This window comes from Silurus aristotelis (assembly GCF_946808225.1).
Source record: "Silurus aristotelis genome assembly, chromosome: 11".
Lineage (NCBI taxonomy): Eukaryota > Metazoa > Chordata > Actinopteri > Siluriformes > Siluridae > Silurus > Silurus aristotelis.
This window is the reverse complement of record NC_139584.1, coordinates 16,063,457-16,076,401: the sequence shown is the minus strand read 5'-3', so window position 1 is coordinate 16,076,401 and position 12,945 is coordinate 16,063,457. Positions and strand designations below refer to the sequence as shown.

Here is a 12,945-nt window from a genome sequence, read left to right as displayed (position 1 = left end):
ATTATTTTTGCTGTAAATCAGCAGCTTTTCAGCGGCAGAGGCATTTATTATACATGGGCAGCTTTGGAGGGCTGCATCAGTGATATGTTTTGTGTTTGTGTATGTTTTATCGCTGTTGTGTTGTGCTTGCTGTATGTGCCATACAGTCTCCCATGGGCCTTTGCATGTGTGTGAGACGGAGAGAAAGACGAAGCGGTACAAGTTCTCCTCACGGCCTCTGAAGTGTGCGCAGTTTAAATTCAAATTTGCTTTTGAAGTTATTTTTTCTTTTGGGTGTGTGTTTGTTTTTATGACTCTCAGGATAAGATAAGAGAAGCACAACAGTACTGATGGGTTGGCCTCTGGCTCTTCCAACCACACACACACACACACACACACACACACACACACACACACACGTGCACAGAATTATTCACACACATACTCAGAGACACACACACACACACAGTGAGGGACCTTATCTCAAGATATTTCCCCGTTTTGCCTAATCCTGCAGTGGGGTGTGTGTGTGTGTGTGTGTGTGTGTGTGTGTGTGTGTGTGTGTGTGTGTGTGTATGTGTGTGTGTGTGTGGGTTGCATCTCAGTCGGCCTTGATTTCCGACAGTATTGAGCATATCACCCTGCTGCCTTGGGTTATCACCCTCAGACTTCATTATAAGGTTTCCCAAAGTCTCATGAGAAGCTGATGTGTTTTCCTCTCACTCCTGGGTTATAAAACACTTCAAAAGAGCCACAATTCCGTTTCACCGCTCAGTGAGGGGTGAATATCGGGCTTATCAGTCTGTAAAGCTCTGAAATCAGCCACTAGTCCATTTTAAATCAGACTCCAGCCGCACCAAAAGAAAGCCAGTGCCCTCTGCCCACCCCTCAGGCTAATTTATTTCCTGTATTGACCATGTCTCAGTGAATTTCCTCTCCCAGCACACTCTACCAGAGCACTCCCAATATGAAGGCACATTTTGCTCCTTTTGCTCTTCCCTTACATGGTTTTAATTAAGTTTGTTCGAGCCGGGCTCTTCACCTCAGGTAACCTCGGCTCTCATGAGGGAAAACAAGTGGTGTTGCTGGGGTTTCTCATTGATCATTTCCATTTTCAGCGTTGGCCCTCGTGTTTGTGGGATTTGGATTTTTTGCGAGTGAAATAGAGTGTAATAATCTCCATCAGATGCAATTCATTCATTCTTTTCTCTGTTGCTGTTTTCCCTGTAACTATTAGCAGGTTTTATCTTTCAGCGTCCCTCAAAACATCAGTGATTCCATGACACGCATACTTAGAGGAGCATTCTCAACCGATCTAATCATATTCAAACTCTTGACCCCGGGTGTGGTTTTTTTTGTTGGTTTTTTTTTCCTGTTTTGATCCTATGTGTGTGGTTGATGACTTCAACTCTAAGAAAGAAGCTTGTCTTGGTTTGCATCACACTCGGAGCAGGCGAAAGCTTGTGTGCAAAACACAAATAAAGCAGCTAGGCTTTTGGGATTGTCCTTGACAGGCCGCTTCCTCTGGTAAATATCACCTCCTCTGCGGCTTGTTGGACCGCTCTGCATCAGCTCCAACGTTTTAAAAGAAACGCAGCACTCTATGGTCCACGTGAGCACTTTTCTTCTCATTGAGGACAAAATTGAAAACATTAGTCAAGGAGCAATCTTATTATATTAGGAGTAATGTGAATTCACTACAGTCATTCAAGGAGATATCTTCAAATACTCTTTTTAAAAAAATTTTTTTATTAACAATCCCCTTCAATATGGCCGTCATCGTTCTCTTCAAATACATACAGCAGAGTTTTAAACCGCCTGCATCCTTGAACATTACTTGACCTTATTCTTTTTAAGAGTAAAAAACAAACTTACAAAAAAAATCACTGTTTTTTACTTGTAACAAAAAAGTAAAAAAATTCTAATGTACTGTAAGGATGAGAAAAACATATAATAGAGTACTAATTGAATCAGTATGAGATGTTCAAGGGTAATAATTATCTCTACACGTTAGGAGTCTGTGTATTTGCATTCGATTGAAATAGATTAACACCACCACGGCGATTCTTTATTTATTCATGAATCCAGGAATGTGCAAACATTATTCAGTTTGTTTCATTCGGAGTTCTCAGGTAACATGAATTTTGTTGGTGTATAAATTAGCATTTTTAAATGGTGAAAAACGCTTTATTTTTTAGTAGTCTATAAATGGTATTTAAGCAATGGGCAACTTTTCTGCCACTAGAAAATCAAATCCAGTGTCCGCTTATAAAATCCAGCGTTTAATAAATCATTTATGTTCATTAATATTTTTCGTGAACCTTTATTCTGCTGCACTGTGTATTGTTTTATTAGTAAACCTTTAACCAGCTCAGACTATTGCATTATGGCATATTGCATATATACAGAACAAAGTCTGTAGTGTCATATAATAGTTTAAACCTGCTTTGTTAATACATAATTATATGATATGAGATATGATCTGATAGACGAATATAATATGATATATATGCACAGGTGTGTGTATGTCAAGGATTTAAATGCATCTAAGCCAATCAGATTTTAGATCTGAAGCAGTTCTTATAATCAAACGCAGATAACCTGCAGTTATGTTTAACAATATTCTGCCTATGTGCTGCTGTTAAAGTATATAATTACTATTCAGTAAATATTATATGTTAATAGCCCTAGGAATTTTACACACACACACACACACACACAAAATCATGAAGCAGAACTAAATGCATCCTCATCTTATTTCCTCCTTTCACACAACAGGATTTTTGTCTCCATTTGTTCTCGTTACCTCGCCTTGCACATCACTTCCTTTATTTTCCCAACAGGAAATCATTAGCCATCAAGAGACGCAATTTCCATCTTGTGTGGTGACGAGCGTGAGCGAGGCTGGTTGTTGGTGGAAACAGAGACTGTGCACAGATAGCTGGAGGCATGTTGGTTTTGCTTTAACGTAGTCATGGCGTCTCTCATGGTGTGCGGCCGTTTTTCTCATGTGTGTGTGATGTATATTGTTGGTGTAGAAGACGCCTAACTGTGCTTCCTCCGCCCTGCCATTATTGGATTTGCAGGAGAGGAAATGTGGCTTTTATCAGTACTCAGGATGTCATGGACAGTAGATCGGGGAATGAGGAAAGAGAAATAAGAGACATAAATCAAACCAGTGTGCAGTGTTTCTACTAGAAAACACATCACACAGTGCTCTTGCACATCTGTTTAAACTTTGGTTGTAAAATGTTTACTTGTTTGTGAAATATTTTTTTTTTTGATACGACACAGAAACGCACAGCACTATCCAAGTGTGGCATAAACACCAACATCAGCGAAACATCAGTGCCCCTGCAAACACGTGAAACCACAAATTCCACTGTAACAACCACAAATTGTGAAAAGGGAAAATGCAGAGAAGCGGAATTGTAAATTTTAAATACTGAAAATAATAATAATAATTATCTGAAACTCTCTACAACTAACGGGAAATCGGAATCCGGTTACTTGCCCATATTGTATGTGCACAGTGTGGGCTAAACATCTGCTCGTGCCCTTGAGGCCTCAGCATGCATGCAGACGAATCCTCTGTCTGCCCATAATCAGGAAGTTCCAAAACAATATATTCGCATTCGCTCCTTTTTGCAATGCACCGTGGCCATGTAAACCAGTGCAAGCTGCTTGGGTTTGGGGGAGAAGCCGGCGAAAACAAGCAGTGTGTGTGTGTTCAGAATAAAAGCAGCCGTGGAGAAAAGATGGGAAGCAGATTCCTGCTCCAAAAAAATAATAATAATAAATGCATTCCTCCCTCATAAAGAGTGCATCAAAGGCAGGAACACTAATCTGTTTGAAGGCTGAACGGGATGAGAGCAGACACACACACACACACCTATACACTTTGGCATATCAAAAGGACACAGAGCCTCGCACAACAGTATGCTGGCAGGAGAACGAAACCTGAGACACACTCACACAAGAAAGGAAATGTATAATTTTCTGGGGTTTAAAATAAACCTCGATTTTAAAGTGTGCAACATTTCCGTTCTTTTTAAAGCCCGAGGGCCACGGTCACTTCTGTTCGTTTCATATCGTTTGTGCCGAAGGCCCTTTTACAAGAGCATGTTGCAGATACCTGTTGGAAAAAACGAATTTGAAACAGCGATCAAAGAAAATAGTTATTTAGACCTGAAAGTGCACAGAATTGCAATTTCTTCGTATTTCCACTTTACTGCAGGAATTGATACACACAAGAGCGAATACAGATAAAAGATTAATTAAATGGTTAACCAGACACATGTTGCTGTCATGGTTTGGTTCCACTTGTCCTCTAAGGGTGAAGGGTTACAGCAACGACTATGAAGTTCATTTGGATTATCAGAAACTTTTCTATCCCGGTGGGAGTGGCCTGTAGTCCGGGGGTGATGATCCACACAGAATAAAAAATCTCAATCAGATTGAGCACTTATGGGAGATAGGGAAATATCATTCATTGAATATGAGATGCTACAGTATAGCAGCCAACCTGCAGGTCATGCTCACAGTCATATTTGGGTTTGGGGGCTTTTGCAATTTGGGGTTTATTTAGGAAGTAGGAACATGAAGTCTGTTTTGAGTGGAAATGAGATTCTGGTGCTATTTTCCCCCCTCACACTCCCCTCTGTGCTGTTATAGTATTAGTGTGATTAAGGACCATCTCATACAATCCGAACTTTTGGCTTCAGACCCAAAGGATACTGTGAAATATGAATTCATGGAATTCAAATAAAAATGATCTTGATATGTTTCTAAATGCGGATTGATTGAGGTTTATTCTGCTTCATTTGCTTTCAGGCAACTGGAACGTTAAACAGCACACCACTATTTACCCTGATCCCACCTCAGGAGTGGTGAGCGGAGACAATGTCCCATGTGACCTCTCAAGTGCAATATGAGTTGACGGACTGAAGGAAAATGAGAGAAAATAACAAAGCCATGAGTAGATTGTAAAATGAATCAAACACCTAGTTCAGCTGAGTAAATATTTCATATTAACTGCAGTGTATACTTTCCTATCACTTAACGCACTTTTAAATCACTGAAATGACCGAGTGTATCAAAATATGCTGTCTGGCTCCGACCTGTGAATGACACTTGCAAAGCATGATGCTGATAAGTGAATTATGGGAGGCTACGCAGCTTATGATACCTCATATGAATTCAGAATTCGATACTTATTAGTGTGGGGTTTGTTTTGCTCAGGATATTGGTTAATACTGTTAGAAAATAACTTTATTGAATTACTAAGCACTGAGATATCTAAGAAAATATAGCTACTACAGTAATGGGAGTTGATGCAATGTCAGAATAATAAATATACAGCACATACAAATACAATAAAAAATAAAATAAATGCTGTTTCTTGTAGAATTATTGTGAGCAGAAAAAAGTCTCCACATTCATCACACCAAAAATCGAATGATCTTCTATAGTAGAGGAGCATTAGCTATTTATTTCCTTGCACTTCTAAGACCAGTAGCTCTTTTGTCTTGACTCTTTCTCAGTCAGTGCGTATGCAGGATAAATAACATGACAAGTTCAATAAGTTGGATAAATTCCCTGACACGGATAAATTGAACATATTAGTAGATAATGCTGCTCTGTTTGATGGATATGAGAGTGACGGAGCTTGAGGGAAAGCCCTTATGCTATTAGTCATTACAATGTTCTGTCTGAGAGATAGAAATGTATTCGTGTGTGTTTTCGTTCAAGCACTATGTAAGATGGAATGAAAGGTTTTGACAATACCTTGTCTTAGTGTGCTTGCGCCAGTAATTTGAGAAAAAGCGCGAGTTGGCTATCACAGTGGTAATCCTCTCCCCACAGGGGGTTCAGTGATGTGACTCGGCGTTAATGAGAGTCTAGCAGGATTTTTAAGGAAAACAATTGTTTTCACAAAGGTGTGCTGTCTGCCTATTGATTTGCACTAAATTGTTTCTGCAAATCCTGTGATGTTTTGTTTTGGGGTTTTTCCCCCCCTCACTGAGGAAGAGCTGTTTTCATGCTTTTTCTTGAATGTTTACCGGGTACATGACGTTGCGGCAATTACATTCGTTTTTTGCTCCCCCCTCTTCTCTATTCGTGTCTGTTTTTTTTATTTTTTTTAATGAGGCTAATATTCGACTGACAAATTAGACAGCATTCAAAAAAGAATCTGTTTTGACTGTGTTTGTGGAATTGATTGTATAGTCATGGTTCCCTGGTTGCAAAATGTTCGAGAGCCCCCTGAGAAGCCCTTGTTTAGAAATATTTGAGTTTGGTGATTTTGTCGTGTCTGTGGTAATGGGTTATTGGGTTAGCACAAATTGGAGACTTTGCACTGTGTGTAAGTCTGTTGTTCTCCGGTGTTAGAGTTTCTCTATTGGTCTAAATCAGGGCACTGATGTAATCTTTGTCCCATCAGGTTGGGCAAATAAAAACGTCTCTGTTTTTTCTTTTAGCAGACAAGTTGCCTGACCCACACACACACACACACACACACACACACACAGACACACACACACACACACACTCACACTCACACTCAGACCAGCAACACATCTTATTAAAGCAAACCTCTTTTATTTATTTCTTTTTTAACACCATCAATCTTTACTGAAACAAGGTTAAGAAGAGGCTACATTATATGTTTGCCAAATCGTGTGTGTGTGTATCTGTGTGTGTGTCTGAGGTGGTCCAAACCTTAAAAGGAAGTAAAGTTATTGTCTTTAGCTTTGGTCTCACTGTGACCCTTGTAGTGGATGCACCTCTCCTACACACACACACACACAGTCATAGTGATGGATGTGTTTCCCCTTTTACGGACCCCAAAGTATCTGTACACACAGGTGTGTCTGCTTACACAGATCACAGACCTGAAGTAGTGACTCCACATCCCCTCTCACTCAGCACACACCACTCAAACCCACACTCAGGCCCACTTCTCTGTACATAGCTTTGGAGCACTGCAATAAATTAGCCTTGTTGACCCTCATTACACAAACACGCACACACGCGCGCACACACACATGCTCTTGCTCATACTCTCTGGGTTCTCTTGCTCCAGCTATGTATGTGTGTATGTCTGTAGATATTTGAGTAGCATCAGCAGCTGCTCAAATGAACATCCCAAAAGTATGAAGTCACTAATTGGAAAATGTATCTAATCAGTTATTGCAAAAAAAGTGTGAAATTTTTAGCACCAGTTTGTATTTATAATTAAAAAATGCATTCTTTTATAATTGGGGAAAAAAAAGAAAAATTTTTCAAATACTGATGCTTAATATTTCACTTGCTTAATATTATATATATATATATAAAATGTTATAAATGTTTTATATATATATATATATATATATATATATATATATATATATATATATATATATATATATATATATATATATATATATATATAACATTTGTGAACATCAACAGTTTACATTTGTAAAATGTTTTAATTAAAATGCCTTCTTTTTTAAATAATATATAATAAATATTATTTTATAATATCCTATAAAAAATAAAATAGAATAAATCAAATAAATGTAATATTTTTGAATTATATTTATTTAATTGAGTAATCAGTTCAATTGGCACAAAATAAATTGGTCAAATAAAATGAAATGAATGGAACCATTTTATTAAATTATTTACATTTGTTAGACCCCATTTGGGCAATACAGTTGTGTATCTAAGTTTGTGTGTGTGTGTGTGTGTGTGTGTGTGTGTGTGTTTTACATTTAATTTGTCATTTTCTAAAGATATGATCTACTTAACTGTTCTACTTATTTCAGCAGGCTTTAACAAAAGTCTTCATTCCTTCCATCCTTCATTTATTCACTCCATTTATATGTGGAATTGTTTCTTTGAAAGAAATTCTTGAAGCTGGACATAAAATGCTAAAGAATCCGTAGCCACTTCCTGGTTAGCGGCTGGTTATGGATTATTTAGCGTTTTCATGCATGCGCAAATCAAATCTTCCGGGTACAGATTGAGTAGCCATAGTGACACTGCGCTTACTCTAGTTTTTGTATTTTTTTTTTCTACCAATGTTGTGTATGTTGTTCAACTTTAATAATAATAATAATAATAATAGATGTTCGCAAAGTGCAAGGTGGAGACAAACAAACATGGGGATCCTGAGGGAACTCAGATTGTAGCTACGTTGCTCACATTAAAAAGGATCGCATTACACGTGTACAGAACCGAAAGCCCTGTACTAAAACATACCTGTTTTTTCACTGTTTTGTTTTAAAAAAAATTATTTACTACTCAAAAAACAGCTTTTTCTCCAAGACTGTAAATATGTGCAAAACTAAACATTTGCATTGGGGACAAAAGTTCCCTGTAAAAATTGAATAATTTTGTGATGTAAAAATCAAATTATTGTGAAAGGGTGCACATTAATGCAGTTCTTTTCAGTTCTTTGCCTTTTTTCACTTTTTTCCTATAAAACATGAAAAGTGTCAAAAGCGCTGACGATTTTTCTTGCTTTGAGTTTTTTTACAACACAAAATTCAAGTATGCAGAGTGTGTGTATTTTTTGTGTATGTCTCCCTGATATTGATTCAGGTACAGGTAAATACACATTATCACACCACATGCTGTGCTGACATGAAATTAATCAATCACATGCTCGTGTGAATTGGCTCTGAATGTAATTATATTTCTATAAAAGCAGAAGTGTTTTTTTTCTCTTTTGCAATTTTAACAGTTACAATTTTATTAAATGAAAGACCATCACATTGCCCTTTTTTCTTTTAATGTTGTAAAATATCTTTGAACCAAGTTATGACTTATCACTTATCAGCTTTTAACAGTCCGCTCAGCAACTGTTTTCTTTTTTCCTCTCTTCAGTGTAATAACGCAACAAAACTGAGAAACTGAAGCGCTCTGTTGTAAAGATTGTCAGTAGCGGAGCACCTAATGAAGCAGACTTTCCTCTAAGCACTGAAGCATGTTTTAATTTAGTTTATTGTTGGGTTTAAATTACATGAGAGTCTGCTCTACAAGTCCCTGTGAAATAGTTACTATAGAAACAATAATTTATTAGAACAAGCACATTAGTATAAACCTGTGATTTGCTTTGTAGCAGACATGACATTTAGAGCCGCACTGTTATAGACTGCTGGGCAAAAAATAAAACTGGGCCAAGCTTGAAATGGCAGAATATGAAGCTTTTAATGGTCCTAACAATAAATCATTGGTCAGGAAATTAGCAAGAATTTTAGCATTACTAATTTTACAAATGCTGTAGATCTCATCCTGCTCTACCAATCCTGGTTCTATTTGTTTGTGTGTGTGTGTGTGTGTGTGTGTGTGTGTGTGTGTGTGTGTGTGTGTGTGTGTGTGTGTGTGTGTGTGTGTTGGGGGGGGTAATTTATTAATACTAATAAAAGCTTAATATTTTGTATATTCTTATATATTTTCTCTTATTTAAATGTATAGTCATTCAGGTTTATAATTGACTGCAAGTTGTATTCTGTATATAACCATGTTTGTGACAAATAAAAAAAAAATCATGAATCTTGAATTTGTTGACATTTTGGGTCTTTCATTTTTGCCCAGGAATGTATGTTTTGATGAGAGTTCAACAACATTGTGGGATAAACCACTATAAAGAGAAAGTGGAATTTTGATTTGAGTTAAACGAATTCTAGGTTGTGGTCTTAGACCCTTGCTGAACAACCAAGACTTTAAAGCAAACCAGTACAGAGTACAGAATGGGGCAAATATGTCTTGGAGTAACAAGGAGTAATTGCTTGTGGTTTCTTCTGTAAGAGCAAAGTGTTTATCATGGTCTTCAGTTATCTATATATGAAGACTTACTACTACTAGACATCTGTTATGTACCTGTGCCATTTATGCCTTCTCTCTTTCTCTCTCTTTCTCTCTCCCTCTCTCTCTGTAGCATTGATAGCCATTGGGCAGTACAGCAGCACCATAGAGACCGTGGATGCAGGATGGTGTAAAGAAATCACAGACCAAGGAGCCACGCAGATCGCTAAGAGCAGCAAGTCCCTACGCTACTTGGGGCTGATGAGGTGTGATAAGGTAAAGTACTTAGCGCAGCGCCTTGCAGGCAGTGGAAATGCAAACCTTCAGCTTTCATTTGGAAATCGACCCTGTTATGGGTTCGGTACATTTCTGGTCAACTCTTCAGAAGCACACAGCAGGCCCACACTCTGACACACTGCTCGACAGCGCAGGCCAAACAACTCACACTTTTTTTGAAAGTTAGCGCTCAGCATCACAACACACATCACAATAAACTTCAAACACATTTCATAGGAAAAACATACACAACAAGTAAATTCACACTGTGCTTGAGTATGTCCAGCAAAGCATGCTGGGACAGGAACTCGCACAACCGCACCGTGGGCTAGAGGAGCTTTTTTTTTTTTTATTACAAGAGGTATTCGAGTGCAATAGGTAACATATTTAAGGATTTTTAGGCAATTGTGCTGTTGTGCAGTCGGCCATCTGTCCCACTGTGTCGTCCCCCACCTTCTTTCTTTCACTCTCTCTCTCACCTACTTTCTTTCTCCCCCATCTCGTTCTCCCTCCCTCTCTCCCTCGCCTGCTCAGTTCCTCCCTCTTCGCCATCCCCGTTATCCAGCAAGACACTTAGATATTCGGCTGAAAAATAGGTTAGCAATGGAACATGGATTCCCTCCCCTAATTTTCGAATTATATTTCCCAGATCGAAACACAATATCATTTCCTTGATATTTTTCACTTGGGTTGTCAAAACAAGATTTTTGGAAAATGAAATATTATTTTCCCATATACATTTGATATAATTAAAGTGCCTTGAAATGAAATTTTTATTGCTTATATTGGTAAAATGAGAATTTATCTGGTTTGGGTCGCACTTCTGAGATATCTGTCCTCCTCCACTCACAACTTTTCTGTTGAGGTTCAGAATGATTTATATCCCACGACAAATTCACTTACTCTGTAGATTACCTCTCTGCATTAGCCAATGCAAAAAGGCTTTAATCCTGTTTGTATTTTTAACCATTAAAGTGCCTTTTGAATTGTGTAAAAGAATTACTAAAATTTATGGGGGGTTGTTGTTGTTGATTTTTTTTATAATATTAATAATAATGTGTCTGTATATTGTATGGATAAAAGTATTGAGACACGTAACTTTTTTTCCCCAGTCATAAGTATGTTTTTTTTTTCTCAAAAATGTCACCACAAGGTTGGAGGCATGCAATTTTAAAGAATGAAATTTCACTTTTCACTTCATCTAAAAGCCCCGAACCTTTTCGAGCATGACAGTGACCATGTGCACAAAACCAGTTCCATGAAGTGTAATATATATATTATATTAAAAAATTTCTACATCTGTACAATCAGTGTATATATGTTTATAGGAATTTCTCTCTAAAACTCTTAACTACTGCTAAACACTGAGGAGGACTAAATAGAGCAGCTATTCTAATTTAAGGGCTTAATGATGACTCAAGCAGTTTAACACTCGTGGAGAGCTTATCTTTAGTGCAACCATGATTGCAATATTTACTGCAGAGAGCAGACATTGATCGTCACAGTGTTTTTTTTTTTTTTTTTTCTCTTAACAAAAGAATTAGTTTTTTAAGAACATACCCAATTATATTCAGTGATTGAAGAAACCATTACATACACATTAACTGCCAAGTTCCATTATTATTAATTAAGTGGAGTTGATATGGAGTATAAGCTCATGGGAGTTCATTCATATCATCAGTAAGGTTCTTTCTGACCTCAGGTCTCCGTTCTCGTTCTGTGGCTGGAATGTCAGAGCAGGAATGCTGCACTGGCTGTAGAGCTGAGGTCACTTCTGAGTTCAGATCTCTGTACAATTCCCAAATGGCCAGGATATGCTCAATGAAGTAAAACACAGACTGTTTCAGCTTTGCGGTACCCAAATCTGCTCGGTCAGATGGCGGTAACTATAGCTCTTGCTACTGAGTTATAGCTACTGGCTGAAAATGAATTGGTGTTTTAAAACAGAGCACACACACCTATCCGTAAAAAGAAATCATGCTGTGTGCAATGTAAGACCACAGTGCTATATAACCACATATGTGTTTGCTGACAGGAATGCATGTAAAAACGGACGTATTCACATTATCAGTAGATCATAAGAGGAGAACTAATAGTTGATGTAAGAAATAAAGCACAATGTGACATGCAGTTAGAAAATAATCAATAACTGAGTTGAGTGATGCCTCCCAATCCCCCTCCCTGTTATTTTCCACTAACTAAATTCCACAGTTATTGACAGAGTTATAGTGTTATAGTTTTTGGCAACAATTTTGCTATTTATCTTACTAATTAATGGCATGTCACACATATTTTTACTGTTGATAATTGCATCTAATGATGAGGAATGTGAAACAAGTTAGTTCCTTTTATCATTTACCTTACAGCTATAAACAGTCATTTCCTCCCAATTATTTTTTTTATTTCAGTTAATAAGACAAAGAATAGCTTCTTTGTACTGATCGTCATTGCAGGAAAAAAGTTTACTGGCTGTTACAAACCACTGACGCCAGATCAGAAATAAGTTTAATAAAGGAGTCCCCTCAGAGACCTTCTGTATATCAGTGATGACATGTTTATTATTATCTGGAGTCTGTTAGCGTATGTGTTACTATTAAAAAATACAAGCACGTTGAAATACATATACTTATCATTTGAATTACAGTTTAATTACACATAGAAAATCAGTCAATCCCTTTCTTGACTGAACAGAATTGAGAATTAAACAGTGCTGTGCTCTTTAATAAAATCATCCCTTTCTTAGTAAAAAGTACTGCTTATTATATCTGTTGATCTATATTGTTGAGAGAACATGTTCTATATTCAGGTCATTGTTTAGACAGTGTGGTTTGACTGTTCAAATGCTCACCCTGCCCATCAGCACTTCCCTGTGTAACTGGGCACATAAGAAGA

At 37.4% G+C, this 12,945-nt stretch overlaps 1 protein-coding gene across 2 annotated transcripts in view; it reads left to right on the top strand.

Annotated features, from left to right (window-relative positions):
- fbxl17 (F-box and leucine-rich repeat protein 17) overlaps positions 1-12,945 on the top strand; it is a 241,997-nt gene that overhangs the window by 221,272 nt on the left and 7,780 nt on the right. For both annotated transcript variants that reach the window (XM_083554499.1, XM_083554500.1), the window contains one exon: positions 9,911-10,053. In XM_083554499.1, coding sequence (XP_083410625.1) covers positions 9,911-10,053 — 143 coding nt within the window. The remainder of the gene's footprint in view (positions 1-9,910; positions 10,054-12,945) is intronic.